This window comes from Pelodiscus sinensis, chromosome 19 (assembly GCF_052426305.1).
Source record: "Pelodiscus sinensis isolate ZL-2025 chromosome 19, ASM5242630v1, whole genome shotgun sequence".
Lineage (NCBI taxonomy): Eukaryota > Metazoa > Chordata > Testudines > Trionychidae > Pelodiscus > Pelodiscus sinensis.
In genome coordinates, this window is record NC_143070.1 from 32,373,260 (window position 1) to 32,396,365 (window position 23,106).

At 57.1% G+C, this 23,106-nt stretch overlaps 2 protein-coding genes, 1 non-coding gene and 1 pseudogene across 3 annotated transcripts in view; 3 read left to right on the plus strand and 1 right to left on the minus strand.

The window, feature by feature from the left end:
- LOC149523058 (uncharacterized) overlaps positions 1 to 23,106 on the plus strand; it is a 224,171-nt gene that overhangs the window by 72,934 nt on the left and 128,131 nt on the right.
- On the plus strand, positions 1,104 to 1,176 carry TRNAF-GAA (transfer RNA phenylalanine (anticodon GAA)). Its single transcript has one exon. It is a non-coding gene; the product is annotated as a tRNA-Phe (tRNA).
- Positions 4,755 to 10,573, minus strand: LOC102463896 (E3 ubiquitin-protein ligase TRIM39-like). Its single transcript, XM_089771447.1, has 4 exons — positions 10,474 to 10,573; positions 9,721 to 9,741; positions 9,408 to 9,434; positions 4,755 to 6,248 (listed from the first exon to the last, which is right to left on the minus strand). The coding sequence occupies exons 1-4, from the start codon at positions 10,571 to 10,573 to the stop codon at positions 5,725 to 5,727; spliced, it is 672 nt and encodes a 223-aa protein (XP_089627573.1). The 3' UTR covers positions 4,755 to 5,724.
- On the plus strand, positions 19,987 to 20,140 carry LOC112545109 (U1 spliceosomal RNA; annotated as a pseudogene).

The window sequence follows — 23,106 nt, forward strand, 5'->3', positions numbered from 1 at the left end:
CTGAGCGATTGTGTCCTTGAGTGGCATTCTCAGCCAGCCAATCAGCTTTGTGAGGAGGATCATGGAGGTGGGGCAAAGAGCTCTCTTGTTAGGCCAGCAAGGAAGCAGCCAAGGCCCCACCCCCAGGGATCCAGCTGGAGACCATGTGGAGGGAGCTGCTGCCTCTCCCCTGTGTATCAGGCACTTTCCCAGTGGGGCAACTCTGTCTCCATCACTTCTCTCACTGCAAGGCAATGGGAGGCTGAGTCCCAGCAGCCTCCTGCCCTGGCCTGACTGTCTTTTGGGGAGACAAAGTAGGAAGAGGGAGGGGGCCAATGGAGACAATTAGCCCCCTCGCTGGCTCTGTGTGTGAGAAGAAAAATGGGGATTTACCCCATTAGTGGAGAATGTGAGCACTGATACCACTGCCTCTCACATGCTACGTGAGCGCTCTACCACTTGAGCTAATTCCCCCACTGTACCAACAGGGCTTCTCTTGGAGACTCTTACCTTCTCCACAAGGACGTCTGTGTTCTAGGTCAGTTAGTCACGGGAAAGACGAATGCTCCAATGAGGCTCCTCCTCACACTCGTGCTTGTGACCCTCATTCCCTCTCTGGCCTCAAGGGCAGATCTCCAGAAGGAGACTCCCTGCAGCAAAGCCATGGGGGGCTCTGAGACTCCCTGCAGCAAAGTCTCTGAGGTTTCCTCTGCCCTGCAGCCTATCCCACCTGGCCATTGTCATGGACTCTCTGTGAGGTCATCACCTCCCAACCTCCTTTAGCCAATGAGATGAAGTGCTGTGAAAGGCCCCTATGATGTCACTGCCACACCCACCCCTGCCCTCCAGGGCTAATGCCCTGCCCCAGGCAGCCCCTTTGCATGGCTGAGCTGCTCCCAGGGGTGAAAGTGACACATTTCTTACAGGAACTGTTCTATTGGGCAGCATCCCTTGGGCCAGGGGAGGTTAAAGGCAGAAACAAGGGGGGTTTCAGTAAAGCTACATATGAATGGATCCATCTAGCAACCCCTGCCAGCCACACACACAGGGGGAGGTTTTTGTGGAAGCACAACATGCAGTGCAGACATATTGGGAGAGAAGTGGGGAAACCAGGCACATGAGGTGCCAAAGTAGCTCAGTGGGGAGAGCGTTAGACTGAAGATCTAAAGGTCCTTGGTTCAATCCAAGGCTTTGGCAAAAGCCTTTACTCTTAAGGCTCATCCCTTCTTTGGCTCCTCTGTGAAGAGCCCAGCTGAGTGCCCTGGAAGGGTCTTGTCTGCCCTGCTCCTCCACTTAAGAGCCAGCAAGTCCTGCCCCTCCTCTGCCAGGGAAGGATAAAGGAGCTCTCCTCAGAGCAGCATCAAGCCAGCCCTCTCAGGGGCAGGTCTCAGCAAATTGGACTCTCAGAGCACAAGGGAAGTTGAGGGTTAGTTGCTTGTCTTGTTACTTTGTCCGATTTCCTGCCTCTTTTCCTGAGCTCACCCAGAGACTGAAATGGATGGTAGCTGCTGATGGGGGGGATGGGAATGGGAAGATGGATGGACAAGAAGGACCAGGCAGAAAGAGGGCCAAGGGAGGCCTGGCTTCCTGTCCCCAACAACAGGGGAACTGATGCCCAAATTCCTGCTGCTGCAGTGGCTACCTCAAGGCATCAAGGCACCAGCTGGGGAGGGGCAGGCTGTGGAGCCCAAGCCACATGGGGAGACTCAATATGACTGGGATGCCTGGAGCGTGTGAGCCCTGCACAGAGGCTGCTGCTGGGGGCCTGCTTCAGTGGCCCAGCAGCTCAAGTTCCCCTGAACCAGCTTCTCCCCCTGGAGCCACCCCCCGGCGCTGCTGAGGCCCCTGACGTGAGGCAGTGGGACCATCAGAGGAAGGTGCCAGCCTTAGCCCTTTCTCCCAGCCTCCTCCCCCTCCCAGGGTCTTTCCCCAGCCCCTCCCCAGTTCTACATTCCCCACATAAAAACCAGAGAGTTTGTTCTTTCAACAGGGAAAAGTCCTGTTTGTGTTACCAGCAGGGGGAGGGGGAGAGGAAAGTGGGAAGAGGGTGTGTTGGGGGGGGGGATTGGTGTGTGCTGGGGGGGGGGAAGGCACAGAGGGCAAAAAATGATGAGTAACATTAGTTTGAACCAAGGGGCTTGGTTTGAAGTAATGCAGCAGCCCCAGACGCCCTTTCACTTTCAGAACAGCACATGGGTGAGAGTATGCAAATGAAGCACTTGCTATTTAAATCCCTGCTTCATGTGCAACTCTGGAGTGTCTGGAGTGTCTGCTTTGCTAGAAATAAGAGCCCAGGTGTAGACGTACCCACACAAGGGCTCAGCCACAGGAGCAAAGATTTCCACCAAGGACTGGGATTGAACCAGGGGGCCCTTAACACTTCACACTAATGTACCCCCCACAAAGCTACTTCAGCGGCTATGGGGGCTGCTCTCACATCACCACTTCTCCCTCAGGGATGCTTTACTCCCCAGCAGTGCACAAGAGATGCTGTTGCTGGTGGCCCTGCAAGGCAAGATGAGGTTTACCGGCCCCTCACACCCTAACTCGCTACTTGGCCATTTCCTGCCCCCGTCCTGTGCTGACCCAGTGGCTGACAGGGGCTGTGGCTGCTGATGGCAGGAAGAAGATGGGTGGTGAGACCCTGGCGCCAAGAGGGCCCACCCGCCTTTTTCCTGCTTGGGCCTGGCTCTCAGCATGGGGCAGGCGGGGGCGCCCTGAGAGGCTCTGCTGGCCACAGGGGTGTCTGGTTTGGTGACTTGCCTTTGTGCAGCTGCCTGCTATGGACAGGGAAGGAGAAAGAAGCCCTGGGAGGTGAAGCAGCGGGAGGGAAGCAAGGAGCAGAGTGTCAGCTGCCAGCCCAGAGTCACAGGTGCCCTCTGCCTCCTGGGACCGCCGCTCCCTGAGCCGCCAGCCCCCTGTCTCTCACCGTGTGCCCCTTGGGGAGTCCACTCGCTCTGGGCTCCGGGGGCCTCCCGCTCCCACAGGGAATGACACAGCCCTGTGCCCTCGCCCAGAGCCACGCCCAGCCTGTGTGAAACAGGAGGGTTCATTGAGCGTCTGACACAGCACAGGGACCCAGGCAGGCAGCAGGGGCTGCGGGTGAGGAGTGAGGGCACCAGAGGGGGCAGGGAAACAAGAAGCACCAAGACTCTTGCCACCAGGGTCTGGCCACCCGACTCCCTGCCCAGGCTGCTGGGCCCCCGACCACTTCAGCTGCCAGGTCAGCCCGGGAGCTAAGGCAGGAATGGGGGGGAGGAGCCAGTCAAACTGCAGGTGGCAGGAAACACCAGTCGCGCCTTCCTGGGCCGGGCACGACGGCATCATGTTAGTGACACGGCTGCCAGACATCCCGGACAGTTAATAACCAGCTAGAGGGGTTTATGGGCAGCTCAGTGTGGGGAGCCTAAGATGAAATATTTAAAGGTCCCTGGCTCAATCCCAGGCTTTGCCATGTCTCTCAGTGCAGTAGGGCCTCTCTGTTCCCCGGCCATGCTAGTGCCCTGTGACATCCCTGCATCCATCTTCGCCACAGCCCAGCACTGGAAACTCCCGTCCATCTGATTAACCCCCTTCGCTTCCTTGGCTCAAGTCCCCTCCCCCCGTGCGTGTGGCTGGCAGGGGTTTCTAGATGGATCCATTCACATGTAGCTTCACTGAAACCCCCCTCATTCGCCTGCGCCCAGGTCAGTCTGTGTCACTGGCTCAGGATTTCCTCTCCCCATCACGCTACAGAGAAAGCCCTTGTGTGTTAAAGGGCCTCAGGGAGCCCAGAGCAGAGGGAGCTGGGAATCTAGTCCCATTGATCCCCTCGATACACAGTCCCAGCCCCAAGCCTCCCCATCCCTAATCCTGTGCCCTGACTTCTCTACCCTCCCACATCCTCACTCCTGTCCTGAGCCCCCCCCACTCTCACACACTCCCCAAATCCCTGCCCTGAATCACCCACACTCCACATTTTAATTTCTTACAGGTACTGTCCTATCACAACCCCTCCCCCAACTTCCTGCCTTGAGCCTCCTCCTGCCCAAGGGGTGGTGCCCAATAGAACAGGCCCTGTAAGAAATGTGTCACTTTCACCCCTGGGAGCAGCTCAGCCATGCAAAGGGGCTGTCTGGGGCAGGACATTAGCCCTGGAGGGCAGGGGTGGGTGTGGCAGTGACATCACAAGGGCTTTTTGCAGCCCCTCAGCTTATTGGCTAAAGGAGGCTGGGAGGTGATGACCTCACAGAGAATCCATGACAATGGCCAGGTGGGACAGGCTGCAGGGCAGGGGCCATCTCAGAGTGCCCCCCCCATGGCTTTGCTGCAGGGAGTCTCCTTGAGAGTTGTCTTTGAGGCCTTTTCGGAGCCTTCTCCTTTCCCAGGTCTAACTGACCTAGAAGGCAGACGTCCCTGTGGAGAAGGGAAGAGCCTCCAAGAAGGGTGACTCTACCATAGCAGGGGAATTAGCTCAAGTGGTAGAGCGCTTGCTTTGCATAAGAGAGGCAGTGGGATCAATGCCCACCTTCTCCAGTGTTGGGGGTAATCCCCAGTTTTCTTTTTACTTTCAAGTAGGAATAAGGGATCTTCCGGAAAAGGGTTTATTTTCCGGAAAATCACGTCCAGACTGGCGCTTTTCTCCGGCTTAACCCCAAGCCAGAAAAAAGCAGAAGCCATGTAAATGCAAATGCCGCGGGGGATATTTAAATCCTCCACGGATTTGAAATTCCGACTGGTCTCATTAGCATCCCTTTTCCAAAAACGGGTGCCAATGTAGACACAGCCCTGGCTGTGTCTAGACTGGCAAGTTTTTCCGCAAAAGCAGTTTTGCGGAAGAACTTGCCAGCTGTCTATACTGGCTACTTGAATTTCTGCAAAAGCACTGACGATCTCATGTAAGATTGTCAGTGCTTTTGTGGAAATACTATGCTGCTCCCGTTCGGGTAAAAGTCTTTTTCCCAAAAAACTTGTGCACAAAAGGGCCAATGTAGACAACAGAGATTTGTTTTCCGCAAAAATGGCAATCGGGGCTTTTATGTGGAAAAGCACATCTAGATTGGCCATGGACGCTTTTCCGCAAAAAGCGCTTTTGCAGAAAAGCATCTTGCCAATCTAGACACGCTTTTCCAAAAATGCTTTTAACGGAAAACTTTTCCATTAAAAGCATCTCCAGAAAATCGTGTCATTGTAGAAACAGCCAGTGATTTCAATAAGTTCAGCTCATAATAGAGGAGCCTCAGTGCCAGTGCTCCAGTAGCTTACAGTGAAGTCAACTCTTCAGCTCACAACTAGATACCTAATAGAATCCAAATTAGTTCTGATACTCCATAGTAGAGAGAGAAAGATACAATCAGTGCTGTTTAGGCACTCAGACAAGGACACACCACCACCAAGTACAAAATCTACCCCCAGCCTCTCAGTCATGGTGGGTGTGTCTATGCAAATTGGATGTATCTATGTAAATGAGATCAGCCCCTGAAGTCTCTTTGCACCACTCGCTACAGTTCACCACCAGATGTCAGAGTAGAGCTTACCCTGACCCTGCTTACACCAGCATCACCCTGTGCTGGGGTGGAGCAAACCCAGGGGCAGGGACGAAAATCGGACTGGGATCCTTCCAGCCAGAGGGTTCCATTCACCCGGCTGCCAGGTGTCTGGTTTTTCACTGGAGGATCCAGTTGCAAAGGGCAAGGGGCAGTGACCGGTTGGCACAAAATGTCCAGGTACCTGCAATAACCGTCAGGGGCAGGGATTCCCTCCGGCCTAGGCCGGCACCGGGCAGATGGTCAGGGGAGTCTCATCGTAACCAGGACAGAAATACGGACAGAGCGTCCCGGAGAAGGTGCCGGTGAAGGTGAAGAGATGGGACCTGTCAGTCACATTGTAAAACGAGACCTCGCCCGCCTCGTAGTCCAGGAAAACCCCCACCCGGCTGGGCCTGGCGCTCACGGGGAGGGGGGTCCAAGGGGAGGTAGAGACTGTGTATTTATCCCCACTCCTCAGCCACACGGCCCAGTATCCTTGTTTGGTTGTGAGTGTGACCTTCCCCTTCCTGCTCACAGATTCTCTGCAGACACCCAGGTCCCAGTCAGTCTTGTCTCCCACCTCCACCTCCCAGTAATGCCTCCCACCCGTGAACCCCTTGGCGCCCAGCACACAGGGACAAGGGTCAAATCTCTCCAGTGTGTCGGGCAGATCCTGGCGCGTGTCTCCGAGTCTCACATGTTTCCGATCCTCAGACAGGACGAGGTTGGGATGAGCCGTGTCTGGATCCAGTGTCACGTCCACTGGGGAGAGAGTCTCAGAGTCAGGGCCAGGGGCAGGGGCGGGTCCCTGGGGTCAGCAGGAAATTAACCTGCCCCCCGTTAATTGCTGTGCAGAGGGGTGTTATTGCCTGAGGGGAGTCAGGGCCCCTCTGCAGGTGAGGAGACAAAGAGCAGGAAAAGGGCAGGAGTAGTGGGGGAGGAGTGGCAAGCTGTCAGTGGGGGGAGGGGCAGGGTAATGCTGGGAGAGGAAAGGGGAGGGGCAGATGATGGGGCAGAGGGGGAGGGGTGGAGGGGAGGGAGCCACCATAGGGCAAATGTGGGGCAAGAGGAGCAGGCACAAGGGGACAGAGGGGTGAGGGAGGGGGCAGTCCCCTGGGGGGCTGGGTGGAGGGGCAGATGGCAAGGAGGGCAGAGGGAGGGGTGGACACCAGGGGGCAGAGGGTCACAGGTGAACAGACAGAGGGGTGTGGGGAAGGGGAGGCCCAAGGAAGGCAGAGGGGTGACGAGAAGTGGGCACCAATGTGGCAGAGATGGGGTGGGGCCTACACCACAGGACCCAAAGGGGGGCCCAGGTAGGAGACACCAGGCAGGCAGAGGGGCAAAAGGAAGAGCAGGCACCATGGAGGCAGATTCCCAGGAGTGCTGTGAGCAAGACATAAGGGCTGTGTCTAGACTGGCCAGTTTTTCCAGAAAATCAGCCGCTTTTCCGGAAAAACTTGCCAGCTGTCTACACTGGCCACTTGAATTTCCACAAAAGCACTGACGATTTCTTGTAAGATAGTCAATGTTCTTGCGTAAATACTGTGCTGCTCCCGTTCGGGCAAAAGTCCTTTTGCGCAAAAGGGCCAGTGTAGACAGCTCAGATTTGTTTTCTGCAAAAAAGCCCTGACTGCGAAAATGGCGATCGGGGCTTTTTTGCGGAAAAGCGCGTCTAGATTGGCTACGGACGCTTTTCTGCAAAAAGTGCTTTTGCGGAAAAGCGTCCTGCCAATCTAGAAGCTCTGTCCCGAAAATGCTTTTAACGGAAAACTTTTCCGTTAAAATCATTTCTGGAAAATCATGCCAGTCTAGATGCAGACAAGGAGTCGTCCCCTGCTCTCCTCTATGCTGATCAGGCCTCAGTTTGACAACGGTGTCAAGTTCTGGGCCCCACATTTCAGGAGAGGCGGAGAAATTGGAGAAGGTCCAGAGAATAGGAATAAGAATGATACAAGGTCTAGAGAACATGAGAGAGGAGGGAAGACTGGAGGAATTGGGCTTGTTTAGTTTGGAAAGGAGAAGACTGAGAGAGGACATGAGAGTGGTTTTCAAGTATCTAAAAGGGTGTCACAAGGAGGAGGGAGAAAAACTGTTCCCCTTGGCCTCTGAGGACAGGACAAGCAGCAAGGGGCTTAAACTGCAGCAAGGGAGGTTTAGGTTGGACACTAGGAAAAACTTTCTGCCTGTCCGGGTGGTGAGACACTGGAATAAGTTGCCTGTGGGGTTGTGGAGTCTCCATCCCTGGAGATATTGAAGAGCGGGTTGGACACACACCTGTCAGGGATGGTCTGGATGGTGCTTGGTCTTGCCGTGAGGGCAGGGGATTGGACTCAATGACTCTCGAGGTCCCTGCCAGTTCTGTGGTTCTGACGGAGGTGAAGGCAGAGAGGGGCCTCAGGGAGGCAGAGGAGAGGTGACCAGAGGGGCTGGTACCAGGGGCTAGAGGGGGATGAGGAGTTCAGGGTCAGGGGAGAACTAAGGGGAAGGTGGAGGGAGTGTGAGGGGAGAGGGAAAGCAGCAGGGGTGAGGGTGGGGAGGGGAAAGGGGTTTGTGCTGAAGAGAGGGGGGCAGGGCAGAATGAGAAAAGGAAAGACACCAAGGGGCAGAGTGGGGGAGAGACAAATGCCGGGGGACAGGGATGGGGAAGGCACCAGGGCAGATGGGGGTGGTGGTGGCAGGTTTGATCCTCAGTGGGTGGGAAGGGAAGGGTGGGTGCCAGGGGGCTAGAGAGGCACCGGGGAAGGGGTTAAAGGCAGGGGGCAGAGGAGGAGCAGATGGGCATTTGCGCAAGAGGGCTTTTGCTCGAACGGGAGCAGCACAGTATTTCCGCAAGAACACTGACAATCTTACAAGAGATCATCAGTGTTTCTGCAGAAATTCAAGTGGCCAGTGTAGACAGCTGGCAAGTTGCCAGTCTAGACGCAGCCAGCTTGTATTGCCAGGGACACGCCTGCCCTGCCTGAGGGCCCAGCCCACAGAGCTGGGCTGCCCGGGATCCGTTCTTCCTGGGGCTAGGCACAAACCACGGAGGTGCAATGTGGAGTCATGAAATGCTGGGACCTGAGGCCGGCTGCGGCAGCTGGCACCCCAGGTGGAAGGCGCAATCGGCGCCCCCGCCTGCAAGGCCATGACGTAATCATGGGGCGCCCTAGGCAACTGCCTTGTTTGCCTAGGCTCACGGGCCACCCCTGATCCTATAGACTAATATTTTCTTTTGCTGGTTTCTCAGGTGCTACAGGAGCACTCGTTTTTTTATTTTTTTTAAGGTACAGACTAACATGGTCCCCTCTGAGACCTCTGGGCCTGGCAGTTCCCAGCCCTGGCACCTCTGGGCCCTGAACATAACTTAGTAAAGTAAAAAATGTGCCCCACTTGGCACCTCTTCCATACTACGTTAAGCACTGGCCGCTCCCAGTGGCTGGGGAGCAGGGGTGGAGCTGCCGGGTGCTGGTGAGAAGAGGGCGGGTGGCCCAGGGTTTGCTAGCCCACAGGCCCAGTTTAAATGTTTAGAATGAATGTTTATGAAACACCAGCCATATTGGACCGAGGGGACCCTGCCAGGAAGCAGTTTCCGGTCCCAGGCCAAGGGTGGATGAGCAGGATTCAGGTGGGAAGCGTCTCCCGGCCTTAGCTCTGGAGTCACAATCTGACTCCATTACACCCCCCAGCCACTCCCCGGGCTCCAGCTTTGCCAGCAGGGTGTGTGAGGCCCCCTGGCTCCCAGCCCCTGCCTCTGGGGTCCCTGCAAAGGGGCGGGCCCGAGGATCTGGGGGTTACTGCTCTGCCAAGGGCCGGGCCATCTCCCAGGCCTGCAGCAATGGCACAGCGCGGAGGGTGGGGTGGGGGGGGGGGGGCTGCAGAGAGCCAGTCTCTCCTGAGAGTGGGAGCTGGAGTCACCGACACCAGAGCAAGGCCAGTTACCTGCGAATTTTCGGGCTCGCCTAAATCCTGGAACAAGCAGAGAGAGAGAGAGAGGTGAGAATTCCCACCACAGAGCTCCCGCCCCCCCCCCCCCTGCTCCACCCACAGAGCGGGAGCAGGGATGTCCGGGCCCCTCCTACCACCGTGGGCTCTGCCCCAGCTCCCCACTGCCTCCGACATCCCTCGGCTGCTCTGTCCCACCCCTCCCGCCTGGGCTTTCCCCTGCGCCAATCTCCTCGCGCCCGCCCAGGCTCTCAACAGGCTCTCAACAGCTGCCATGCCTGGCCCTAGGGCAGCGCCCTGGGATCCTCACCTCTCTCCACAGCCAGCGCCCCTGGAAGGGAAGAGAAAAACCCGTCACTGGGGGGGGCAGTGCCCAGGGCTCACAGCCCAGCTCTGCCCCATGCTGCCAGATGTGCCCTGGGAAATCAGGCCCGGGAACCAGTTTCTCAGGTGTTTCTCCCCTCAGCCATGCAGAGAGGCCCCTGGGATTTCACCCGCGCCCGCACAGGGGAGGTGCCCAACTCCTATGGGCTCTAGTGGAAGTTAGGGGCCCAGCTGCTCAGGGGCTTCTGAAAGTCCCGCCAGACACCTGTGTGACTCACCGGGCACCTGTCCAGCTCTGAGTGTCTGGCCCAAGGGGTTCAGACACCGGGCCCAGGCGTGCAGCTGGCATCAGACAGGGAGGCGTCATGAACATCCAGGAAGCTGGGACTCGGGCCCTGAGTCTGTGACAACATCTCCCACAGCAACCAGCTCCCCTTGCCCCTCGGCCTGTGCAGGCTGGGCTGGGGGACCCTCTGCTTGGCAGCAGGAGGGGGCGGCCCCGGGTACTGGGGCAGTGGGAGAGGCACTTTCACTCCTCGCGCCTCCTCTCCACCATCCACATCCTGCTGGGATCCTGCCGTTTTTCACAGAGCACCCCCCAACCCTGGCCTGGGCTCAGGAACCCACCAGCCCTCCAGGAGCAGACCCTGGGATCTCAGGGACCCAGCCGGGCCTTTCCACACCCCTCCCCACACCCCCATACAGTGAGAGAGGAGCCCCCAGCAGCGCCGCCCCGTACCCAGAAATCCCGTCATGGCCCCCTGGAGACTGTTCTCTCCTGGGAAGTCCCGGATTCTCCGCTCCAGCTCCGGGCACTTGGGCGCCGGATGCGGTGACATCACCTCCTCACCCCTGCAGACATATGAGGATGTTATTGGCCTCCTGCCTCAGCCCATCAAAGCCAGACAGGGTTGCCAGGTGTCCAGTTTTGAACTGGACAGTCCAGTATTTGAGCTTTTTCTTTGGGAAACAAATTGAGAAAATACCAGACACATCAATGTCTGGTATTTTCTAATTAAGTAAGTTTTCTTATTTTCATGAGTATCAGTACGTAGTTGTGTACTCATACAGCATGAGCATGCCCACCAGCCAGGCAGTACACAACTACACGGGTGAGGGGGGGGAAGAGCAGGGCTGGGACAATGCATGGGACAGGCAGTGCCCCGGGATCTGCGTGCACCCAGGCTAGCCCCACTCCCCGCGACCTGCTTCCAATTAGCTGGTTCCCCCCTCCTCCCTGATTTCTCCTGGTCAGCCCCACTTCCCATGACCCCCTCCTGACCAGCCCTGCTCCCCACCTGCCGGTTCCCCGCCCCCCCCCCAATCTCTCCTGCCAGCCCCGCTCCTCTTGTGGCTGGTTCCCCTCCCCCATCTGAGATCAAGCGTGTCTGGTATTTTTGTCAAAACCATCAGGCAACCCTAAAGTCATTCAGGGGAGCGGGTGGGAGCTGGGCCCCGGGACCAAGTGACCTCGGCTGCCCAGGGAGTTTCCTGCCGGTACAACCTGCTGGGCCCAGCCTGGGGCCTCTCTCCAGCCAGGGGGAAAACAGCCTGGGCAGCACCCAGTCCGGCTCCCGCACACCCATTGGGGCCTGGCTGGGCTGCTCCCAGGGCTGAGAGGGGCCCGTTCTCCAGGCCCAGCTGCTCCTCAGCTTCTCCGCTCAGCCCCCAGGGGCCTCGTCACTCGCCGGAGGGTGGGGGCTCTGGGACAGGGACACTGCCTCCCTAGGGCCTTGCCTGGGACACTCGGCTCTTTCCCCATGGGCCAGGCCAAAGCTTGGCCCTTGGGGTGACCAGCCTCAGCCCTATTAATATTCCCCTGAGACAGCCCAGTCCCACGGAGGCTTCCCCATCCCAGGCTGTGGGGCAGTCTCTTCCCAGGGTGGCTCACACCCGCACAGCAGCAGAGGCCCCAGGGTGGTGGGTATGGAGGGGGCAGGGTTCAGAGGGTGAGACAGGCCCATGGTGGGGGGCTGGAGCTGGATTCACTGCTGGGCTCTGAGCCTGCTCCAAGCATGATGGGGGGTGAGGGGCAGATGGAGCCTGGACCTACCTGCGTACAGTGCTTCTCTCACCCTAGAGGGGAAGGAAACAGAGCAGAGTCAGTGCCCATGGCCCAGCCCAGCCCCTTGCCCCAGAGGAACCACACTGCTCCCCTGCCCCACAGGCTGCTCCCCCAGGTGAGAGACCCACTGAAGGGCTGTGCTAGGGGGAGCCAAGCCCTTTTCACCAGCTGCTTTGTGTGGGAAGGGGGGAGCGGGCAGCTTTTCACCAGCCTTCCCAATGGGCCAAACTCTCTCTCTGCAGCCCTGGGGCCCTGGCCCTGCAGCCACCCCGGGCCCTGCTTCCTGCGCTGAGTTACCCTGTGAGCCCCCAGTGACTCAGGGGGTCCCCTCCCTGCACTGGGCTCCAGGCGTGTCTGACCCCCCGTCTCACCTGCAGCAATTCCAGCGCCGGCTGCCGATGCTTCTCCTCCAGCTCTGAGATCAGGGCGCTGAGCCGGGAAATCTCCTCGCCCAGGCGGGCGGCGTGTTCCTCCCTCCTCCTCCCAATCTCCTCGTCCAGCTCTCCCAGCCGGGCCAGCAGGAGGCGCTCTCGCTCCGCCAGGAACTGCCGCAGCCGCTCGCACTCCCAGCGCACCAGCTGTCGCTCCACGTCCGTCTGCCTCTGGGGGCGCAGAGCGGGCGGGGCCGGAACACGGGTGAGCGGGGCCGTGGGAAGTGGCAGGGCCTTGTCCGGGCTGCGCAGAGCGTTTCACTCCGTGTCTTTGCCCGGCCGGCTGGATCTGTCCCAGGGCTTGTCCCAGGGCAAAAGTGTCACCGAAAATCACCCCAACCCCCGTCACGGCACCAACAGACTGAGGTGCAGCCCGGGCCTTAGGAAATGGGGCCCAAACCAGCCGCTGGCATCCCCGGGGGTCAGCACAGATCTCCCCTCAGCTTGACCTGGCCACAGCTGGGCACATGCAGCACTTTGACAGGCCTCACCCCTGCCCCCCCCCCCCCCCGGGAGAGAGGCAGAGCCAGAGGCTGCTCCCAGTCACCCTGGGGTGAACCCACTGACCCCAGTGGGAACTAACACCAGCTTGCCCCAGGAGCCTGACACCCCCTCCCCCTGTGCAAAGCAGCTGGGCAGGGCCAGGCACGGCACCTACCAGGAGCCTCTCGCTCTCCTTGGCCCAGTTGGATTCCAGGCCCCGGAGCGCGTCTCTCTCCTCCCGCAGATGCTGCAGGCGGCTCAGGATTTGCTCCTGCAAACACAGACAGCGGCACTGGGGGCTGCTTGGGGCCACTGGCTCGTGCCCAGTGAGAACAGCACCACGGAGCAGTGAGACTGGGGGAGCAGGTCCCTCCTCTCCAGCCCATGGTAACTCCCCAGCAGCGCTTCTGGGCCTGGCCCAGTTTCATGTGGCTGGGTCGTGTTCCCAGGCAGGCCCCTGGCTCTACCCAGGGCAGGTCAGACACACGCAGGGGGCTCTGTCGCTGCAGAGAAACTGCCCCTGTAACTCCCTGCCCTGCAGAGCCTGGTCCCTACCTTATATTCCTGGGCAGCCTCCTCGATGGGCACTGCCGTGTGTGTGCGGTGCTCCCGGGACTCTCTGCAGATCACGCAGATGGGAGCTTGATCCTCCTGGCAGAAGAGCTTCAGGGCCTCCTGATGCCTCTCGCACCCTGGCTGCCCCTCGGGCGCTGGCCCCACCGGGAGCCGCAGGCTTTTCACCAGATCCACCAGGTTGCCCAGCTGGTAGTTGGGATGCAGGTGTCTCTGCAGGGTGGTCTCTCTGCACTGGGGGCAGGAGAAGTTGGGGTCTGACTCTCCCCAGTACTGGCTGAGGCAGGCCCGGCAGAAGTTGTGCCCACACTTGATAGACACTGGGTCTGTGAAATACTCCAGGCAGATGGGACAGGTTACCTCATCCTGGAAACTCCCGGCCAGGTCCCCAGCAGCCATGGCCCCTCCGCAACCCTGCCCTGCAGGTTAGTTTCGCTTTCTGAGGGTAAGGAAGCAGTGTAGCCTGTTCAAGCTTTTTTTTTTTTTTTAAAGCAGGTTGTACAACTGAGAGCCAATCACACTTGCTGGACTGAAATGAAGAAAGAAAAAGAAAAAAAAAAGAAAAAAAACCCCAGAGAAGTCAGAGCCCCAGAAATGCCCCAGACAAGCACCAAGCTACCTAAGAAAACTCCCAGGCAGTTACAGACACACAGAATCTTGCCTGTTTAAAAGGCTCAGGGGGAGCCGTGTTAGTCTGTAACTAAAAGAAACTTAAAAAACGAGTTTTCATGGGGACCGCCCACTGCTCTGTGTTTGTTGTCTGAGGCAGTGGGTTGTGCCATGGAAGCTCATGATACTCTCCAGATTTTTTGCTAGTCTCTCAGGCTATGTCTAGACTGCAGGCTTCTTTCGAAAGATGCTCTTTCGAAAGTATCTTTCGAAAGAGCATCTTTCGAAAGATCGCGCCTAGACTGCAGGCGGATCTTTCGATAGAGGAAATCCGCTTTTTCGAAAGAGAGCACCCAGCGAGTCTGGATGCTCTCTTTCGAAGACGGCCTCTTTACATTGAAGAACGCCTTCCTTTGAAAGAGGAACTTTCGAAGGAAAGCGTTCTTCCTCTTGAAACGAGGTTTACCGCCATCGAAAGAAAAGCCGCGTTCTTTCGAAATAATTTCGAAAAAACGCGGCTTGAGTCTGGACGCAGGGGAAGTTTTTTCGGGAAAAAATGACTGTGTTCCTTACAGTAAGCTGGGACTGGGGAGGGACTCTGGCGTGTCTATGCAAATCGCTTGCTCCTGCTGTGCTTAGGTGTGTTAAATCTCCACCGGATGCAGTGGGGTTTTGCTCAGTGTCATCAAGGGACCCTGTGGCCATTGTCAGTTACTGAGAGAAAATCCTCTCAGGTTTGGGGGTTTTCCTCACAGGTTTAATTGCAGCATCGTCCCCTTTCAGGAGAGAAGCTATTGCCCTGAGTCATGCTCCTCATTAGGGGGGCTAAAGGGTGGAAGGATTACCCCTCCCATTTATCCCTCATGTTTTACAATCAAACTCTGTTCCTCTTTGCACCCAATAAAAGTAACATGCTGCTGAGGCATGTGACTCACCCCGTCATTAATAATTGTCAGAGCCTGGACTCATTTGGGGACCAGTGTCCCCCAGCTACTAAGGCAGGGCTGGCCACCCCCAACAGGCTGTTTTACTGTCCCAGATGAGGTGGAGAATGGCAGTGATAAGGGCCACCACCACCCCAGGAGGCTGGTTTCTGTTTCATTGCCCCATTTCCCAGGGCAGGACCCAGAGTGCTTGCCCCAATCCCTCACGTTCCCCTCCCCTCAAGCCCCACAAGCTTAGGACCAATGATCCCAAGAGCGTGGGTGGCTGCCCCAGGCGAACTGTGTCTGTGCCAGCGACAGGACACAACTGGGTCACTGGGGTCCAGGGCAGAGCCACCCCCCCCCCCCCCACTGAGACTCAGCCCCACTCTGCCCCTCCCAGCTGCTGTTCCCCCAACTGCCCTGGAGTCTTCTGGCTCCATCCCCCCACCCTGCCCCTGTAACTATGTCCCCCCCCCCCCAGGGCGCCTGCCTGGGTCAGAGGCTGGGCCAGGCATGGGGGGGGGGGGGGGATTTGGCTTCCCAGGGATTCACTCCGTTTTGATCCGACTCCCGCCCCCCGCGTTCGCCCTTTTCTGTCCGCGCCCCCCCCCCCGCCTTGCCGGTCCTCAGAGTCGCTCTGTCCCCCCCCCCTTCTGACACGGGCTGTGACCCGCTTTGGGGGCCCCCACGTCAGACCAAGGGCAGCTGCTGCCTGGCCCCAGAGCCCGCACTTCGCCCCCCCCCCCCCATTACTAAGGGCAGAAACCCCCTGGGGGCGGGGCCGCTCAGTGTCTCTGCCGCCGCAGCAGCAGAAGCAGCAGCAGAGGGGGGCGGGGAGGACACAACCCCCCCCGCTCCGCTCTGCTCTCCCGCCCGGGGCTCAGCGCAGGGAAAGGCCCCGTCGGGCCGAACACGCAGCAGCACAAGCCCCGCCCCCGGCAGCCCCTCTAGCCCCGCCCCGTCCCCGGCACGTGGGGACCCGCCTCCTTGTTGTGACACGCGGTGCCCGGCCCCGCCCCCAGCTGCTGATGCAGCTGCCCGACCTGGGGCGTCCAACCCCGAGGGGTGGGGGCGCGGCCAGGCAGCTCCCGGTCTGAGCGAAGCCCCGGCGCTGATCCGGGAGCGGAGTCACTGATGCGCTGCGCACGCGCGGTATGACCCCGCCCACCCCCTTCCTCAGCGCCCCGGCCGGGTTTTCAACGCGTCTCCCCCCGCCCGTCGCTCCCTGCCCCTGCCCAGGCCCCGCTGCGATTGGCCCCTGGGCGGAGTCCGCAGCAGCGTCTGACTCCGCGCGCGGGTAGAGAGGCGGCCGCCACTGCGCATGCGCCGCGCCCTGCCCGGGGCGAGTTCTGGGGGAGCCGTTGGAGCCGTTACTCGCCGCGCTGCTGCGGGCGGTGCCGGGACGAGCGCGGGGCGGGGGACTTGGACCGAAATCTCTGGTGGGGGCGGCGGCGGCGGCTCCTTGTCACACGGGGGGGCTGCGCGGTGCGGCTCGGCTCGTGCTGGTGCGTTGGGGACAAGGGCTCCACCTTCCGCGGGGGGGAAACGCTCCTGCCGGGCGGGGCGCGGGGCCAATGGCCGGGCCCCCCCCCCCCGTGTAGCGATGTGAAGGGGCGGGGGCCCCCACGGGGAGCAAATGCTGATGGGGTGTCAATAGACGAGTCAGTGACCCCCCCCTTCTGTCAGGCGAGGCAGGGCTCACAGCGAGGGGGTGGTTTGGTGAGGGGGGGAGGGGCAATAACTGCAGCATCCCTGTACCTGCCAGGGGGTGGGTTGGTGGGGGGCAGGGAGTTGGGGGGGCAGGGGAGAGGTTTAAGGCCAGAGACTTTGCATCTTTTGAGAGGTGCTGCTGCCAATCAGGCGACTAAGCCTTAACGTTTGGAGTCCCAGCGCCTGCTGCCAGGCATTGTGGTCTCACTCGCTAGTGACCTGTTCCCCCTCGCTCCCTGCCCCTGTGAAGACTCAGATTGGTAGCGAGGGCTCAGAAATGCTCATTTTCATGCCATTGTGGAAAGTTAACTCGAGTTACTGAAAACAATGTTTCAATCCAGCAGCGCTGCTGCCCACACTTACATACATCAGTGAATTTTGCCTGGCCTGGCTGTCCCTGCACAGCCACAGATAATGCCCCGAGGGTTCCTCCTGAGCTGGGTGGAGTGAGGAGGGAAGGACACACCAGCAAAGGTGTCCCACAGGTACATGGGCCCAACATCCTACAGGCTGGAATATTCCCAGGGGTTGCTCCCAGACCAGGCCTGGGAGGCGTATGTGCTGCTGCTGCAACCCAGAGCTGCCCAGGCTGAACTGGCAGCCTGACCCCACTGCTTCATGCAGCTGCTCTTTGGCCATGGCTGGGGCTGTGCTTGGGCTGCCCGGAATGGGGTTTCTGCTTTACCCTTCACTTAGTTGGGGGATGGGTTTGTTGTTTTCTTTCCGCAGTGCGTGATTGGTTCCCAGGTGGGCCTGCTGCTCCAAACTGCTGGGACAGCCCCATGCTGCACCTGTGCTGATTTGACTTTTGGGCCTTATGGTTACTGCGGGCCTCATTCTCACTCCTGCTCCACCCCCACATATTTGTGGGACCAGGCTCAGTACTGGGGCAACCTTGTTGTGACATGGCAGCTAAATCAAACTCCGTAAGATCAATTATGCCCATTCATCCCCAGCTGGACTTGGGTTTTGTTCTTCTGCACAGCACAGCCAATGGAGACCAAGGACCTGCCAATGAGCATCCAGATCCCACCCTTGTTGAATTGTCAGAAATAGAAACCAGACACACAGTGGGTCTGAGTTGGTTCCAGCTGAGGGCTGGGTTTGCCTGGTTTATGTGCATTGGCCCAGGAAGGTATTAAGGCAAGGCTACTCAACACATGGCCTGTGGGCCACATGCAGCGTGTGGCCCATTTTTATGCATCCCGACATGCCTTGAGCTGCTTCCTGGGCTGCCTGCCTGCCTCATTACTGTGGGCTCTAGCAGTAGCACCTCCCCAAGCTACTGGCCGGCAGGCAGGAGGGCAGCAAGAGGTGGCAGCAGAGCATGCCTGCTACATCAGCCACAGCAAGAGCACCTCTCCATGCGCTGCATGGTGCTGCACTGAGCCAGATCACAATGGTACATGCACAGGTGTTGCCGGGGGTGGCAAGAGGCAGCTTGGGAACCGGGCAGTGAGGCCAGGGTGAGAAAGGTCTGGGTAGGGTTACTGTACATCCAGTTTTTCCTGCACGTCCTTGTTTTCACATGTTAAATCGCCATCTGGATAGACTTTTTAAAAGGCAAAACATATCTGGGATTTTTTGCCTTGCAAAGGGGATTGGGGAGGGGCGATGGCAGGTGCGTTCAATCGAACATCCGGAACTGCAGGCCGGAACCATTCACAGCCGCTCTGCATATGGGCCCCAGCACCTGGAGGGAAAAGCACCTGGCTCCGGTGAGATCCAGGGTGTTACCCTCTGCCCTGCTAGATTTATGCCCCTGCCTCTGCTGGAGGGAAAGGGCATTGTGTTAGAGCAGGGTAACTGGGGGAGGGGGGTGGGGATGCCTAGCTCCAGGGGAGGGTTAGAGCCAGGAAGCGGGTGTTAAAACTTCTGAGTCTTTCCTTCCCTGTGGGTGGGCAGTGCGTGTATTGGTCAGATTTGGGGCTTCCAGTCTTTGCTCTGTGAGGACTGTAGGAGCTAGAGCTTGGTGGGGCGAGCAGGGGAAAGGAAGGGATTCTGGGAAGCAGGATTCCTGGGTTTCTTTTCTAGCCAGGCCTCCTCTCCCCCCAGTGCCTTTAACTCCACATTGATTGTACTTATATTTCCGTAAATATTGTATTGGCATTTTTTGTTTGATTTGTTAAAATTGTGAAGCCAAAACAAAAAAGTAGTCAGGATAATGGTCTTCTGCTGAGATGTGTTTTAGTAGTTAAATTCCTGGACTGCCATTGCTCATTAAAAGTGCTGTCATGGGTGGGATTTGGGAAAATATTGCATTTTATTAACATCAGCAGAACTGACTTAATGGGGCCTGCAAGTTGTGAAGTCTTGCCTTAATCTTTGTATTCATGTCCATTACTATGAAAGAAGCTATTTGCAAATTTGAGTAGCTCTGCATTAAGGATTCTTATTAATGTAAAGAATCTCAAGCAATGTAAAGCCAGAGTGTGATGGAGCTGGAAAGGAAAATGTTTCCCCTAGAAGGAAATTTTTCCAAGGGGACACTTGGAGTTGAACCGAGGGCCATTTGATTTGCAGCCAAACACTCTACCACTGAACTACACCCCACAAATGTATGTATCTGCAGCCAGTGTTGGGAAGTGGGCAGGGAACAAACGGCTTTTGTAGAACGCACATTTCAGGGGATGTGTTTTTTTGCGGAAGGGTCCTGACTCCTGGCTCCCAGCCACACACCTTGGCACAAAGACCAATGGCTCAATGGCCCCTGCACAAAGTGCATTGTGGGAATAAAAGTTGGGGCAGCAGGAAAGGGGCCGGCCCCTCAGCACCAGCGAGCGGGCAGAAGATGGAAGCGAATCCTCCTACCTCTCATGCACAAAGGGAACACCATCCCCATTCCCAACACCTCCACCAGCTCTTTGCCCCACTAGGTGGGTTTTTTCGGAGACCATGGAGGAAGACTCTGCCTGTGAGAAGAAGGAACAAGAACACCAGATACTGAGGAATGTGGGTATTGATCCCACTGCCTCTCACATGCTAAGTGAGGGCTCTGCCACTTGAGCTAATTCCTCCAGCTATGAGCAGTTTTCCTGCCCCACCCACCATGGGTGGGGTACATGGGGCCAAATATCAGAAAAATCTCTTCCTCAAAAAGTATCAGCTGATTTACATACCTTCTGCAGGAGGGAATGATGGGGGGAGCACAGTCTAGATATAGCCTGGGTCAAGGCATGGGGGTGAAGGGGAGGTGTGTCCCATGCAGAGGGGTGGAGCCATGTGAGCCCGTATGCAGATATTGTCATGACCAGAGCCCTGTGGAGTGTGCTGGTGAGCAGGGGCCTGATTTCGCGAGTGGGGTTGGGCTGGGGCATCGGGGCGGTGTCAGGGTGTGTGTGGGCAGGAGGGATACGGCACAGACATGGTCACATGGAGCTGTGAGACCAAGCCCAACCTGAGGTGAGAGTGTTTGGCGCACTTGGGGGCAGGTGGTGGTTGTGCCAGGGTGTCTAATACTTACCTGGAAGGGGAAATGCCGTGGTTATGAAGGCGGGTTTCCCAGGGTGAGGCTCATCCATTGCACTTTGGAAGGGCTGACTTCTGCAATTTCCCCAAACATGAAGAACTTGGTTGTGCAATGTGGGGTTGCATTTGTGCTTTTCCCTTGTGCTCCCTGTAAAAGAAAGCAAAACAGAGCTGTTCTCTGCCTGGGCATATATTGATGCTGTTTCTGCAGCTACTTTACAGCATGGCTGCGTCTAGACTGGCAAGATTTTGCGCGAAAGCAGCTGCTTTTGCGCAAAATCTTGCTGCCTGTCTACACTGGAGTATTCTTGGGGAAGAAGGCCAGTGTAGACAGCTACATTAATTTCTTGCTCAAGAAAGCCCGATGGCTAAAATGGCCATCGGAGCTTTCTTGTGCAAGAGAGTGTCTACACTGGCATGGATGCTTTTGCGCAAAAGCAAATCTTTTGTGCAAAGGCACATGCCAATATAGATGCTCTCTTGCGCAAGTACTTTTAACGGAAAAACTTTTCCGTTAAAAGTATTTACACAAAATCATGCCAGTCTAGATGCAGCCCATGTGTATGTTCTCTCTGCTTTACTATCACTATTTGCTGTGTCTACACTGGTTCGATCTCGCACAAAAGCAGCCGCTCTTGCACAAAAATTTGCTGCCTGTCTACACTGGCTGCATGTTCTTGTGCAAGTAAATTGATGTTCTGATATATAAAATCAGGGCTTATTACACAAGAACTCTGACGCTCCCTCTCAGGAAGAAGCCCTTTTGTGCAAGAGCTCTTCTAGAAGAGGCCAGTGTAGACAGGGAACATGAACTTCTTGTGCAAGAAGCCCCTATGATTAAAATGGCCATCGGAGCTTTCTTGCGCAAGAGCACGTCTACACTGGCAAGGATGCTCTTGCGCAAAAGCACATCTCGCATGCAAAAGCACATGCCAGTGTAGACACTCTCTTCTGGAAGAGTTTTTGCAGAAGAATTCTTGCGCAAAAGCTTTTGCGTGAGAACGTGCCAGTGTAGACATAGCCTTTCTGTTTGTAGCAACACTCTGCCTCTACTGCCTTTCTCTAACTCGTTTGGAGACTACACAGACTCCTTCTCTGTGCTTCTAGTTCAGTCCACAGGGTCTGGTGTCCACTTCAGGGGGTAGGTAAAAGTGGATAAATCCCTGTAATATTATCACTCTCATATAACTTTGTATTAAGATCTTCTCCTTTTAGATATATCTTTGTTAAATGTACTTATAGAATCTCTGTGACATTTCTCCTATAACTTTGTATTAAGAGAAACTTTCCTTTTTATATAGATAGATCTTATAAGAAAAAAATGTCTTTTGAGCTCTCCCCTTTTCTTGATTGTCCTGTTGAAATGAACGAGGAGTGAATGGAGAATGAAAGGGGGGCACCTCCAACAGCAGTTGCCAGGGTGGAGAAGGTCTGGGAGGCAGATCCAAGACAATACCAGTAAAGTGAGCTCATTAAGAGTACTGGACAGACACCTTGGGAGTCAAGCAGCAAGTGCCTGCCCTTGGAAGAACTCTCTTTGAAGCAGCATTAAGAAAGGTGAGGCAATGACTAATTGGCTGCATGAGAGGAATAAATAGTAGGCATCTTGCAGAGGGACCCCAGGTTTTCATCTTGTCAACATGGGAGCATCGATCCCGATCGGCAGAAGCCTGGCTCCACCCTTCCCCCATCTAACTCACCTGGCCAGTGCAGTTAGGGGGAGCAACTTTTGGTAACAACAAGATGGAGTGTGCTTGTGTGTGTGAGAGAGTGCATGTGTGTGATGTATCATATGCATATGATAAATATTGATTAATCTATTTATGTTCAATAAATGTGGCATGTTGCCTTATCCCCCTGAAAAAGATCCTGGGTGCTTTTTTTAAGCACAACATGGAAATGACTCTGCCCTCCCACCGCAGCTTCTTCTCCTCAGCCCTGCTCCTGGTGATGGGTGGGGGCTGTGAGTCCCAGCGCTGCTGCCCTGCTGCCCTCAGGTTCTGCCCCCTGGAGCGCCTGCAGGAGCTGAGCCAGCCCTGGGAGAGCAGCCCGGCCAGGGCCCAAGTCTCCCAACCCGAGGGGGCCCAATGGAGCTAGGGCAGAGCCTGGCAGGGGCAGCAGGAGCCATGAGTGGGGAGGGAGGGTCCCAGCTCCGGCCAGACCCAGGGGCAATGCAGTGACAGTGGGAGGTTTCCGCTCTCCGTGGGCAGATGCCCCAGGCATGAGATGGTTTAGGAGGCATCTTGCCCAAAAGGTAACTCGGCCCCGTTTGTATAAGCAGTGGACCTGAGCCATGTGTGGCCCCCGGGTACTGATGGGCCCTGCCCTGCTGCTGTCCTACCCCAGGGCCAGTGAGCCCCTAGTTCCCCTCCCCCCAAGTCCCCTGTCCTAGCTGCACAGAGAAAATTGCTCTGTATCTTGGAGAGAGTCAGAGACACATGGGGGCCTGGGGCTCTGTCCTGAGTGAAGAGAAGGTGAAAGGGGGGCCAGGCACCTTCCCATCTGCCTCTGGGCTCAGTGTCTTGGGGCTGGTAGGTCCTCTGGGCTTTCTCTGAGCTTGGTGCCTTTGTGTGCCCTGGACTGAGCAGCCAAAGGACCACTCAGCCTTGGGCCTGGAGAGAGCTCCCCCCATTCCCACCACTTGCCACACCCAAAACAGTCAGGGTGTGTCTTCCCCCTGCACACGCACACACACTCAGACGTGGCAGCTCCATCACGTTCATTCAGCCTGATCTGCCTGAGCGCACCCACATGAGCCAGAAGAGCCAGGTTCAGTTCCGCTTCCTTGTTTGCAGATATGTTCTCCCTGAATAGCAGATGGCCTTTTCCCTCCTGCACATTGGCGGCAGCTGCGGGGGGAGTTGGGAACAGCCATTGAGACCAGGAGCCGCTTATGGCCCATCCTCATGGCAGCCGGTTACTGCAACTTGGCCTCTCCATACGCAGTTCTAGTGTCCAGGTAGCAATGTTGCTGAGTTGTCTCTGCCATAAGGACAGCCCCTGTTAGTGCGGGACACAGCACCCAAGCTCTGGCGCAGGGGCCGGGGAAAACAGGGGGGACATGGCCTCTCTGCTGATCCCAAAACAGTCTTGGGAAGTAAAACCAC

Coding starts and splice junctions, on each gene's coding strand:
- LOC102463896 (XM_089771447.1), bottom strand. CDS start 10,573: ATGTCACCGCATCCGGCGCCCAAGTGCCCGGAGCTGGAGCGGAGAATC. Junction 9,742..10,473: donor GGCCATGACGGGATTTCTGG/GTACGGGGCGGC, acceptor CTTCCCTTCCAG/GGGCGCTGGCTGTGGAGAGA. Junction 9,435..9,720: donor GGCGCTGGCTGTGGAGAGAG/GTGAGGATCCCA, acceptor TGCTTGTTCCAG/GATTTAGGCGAGCCCGAAAA.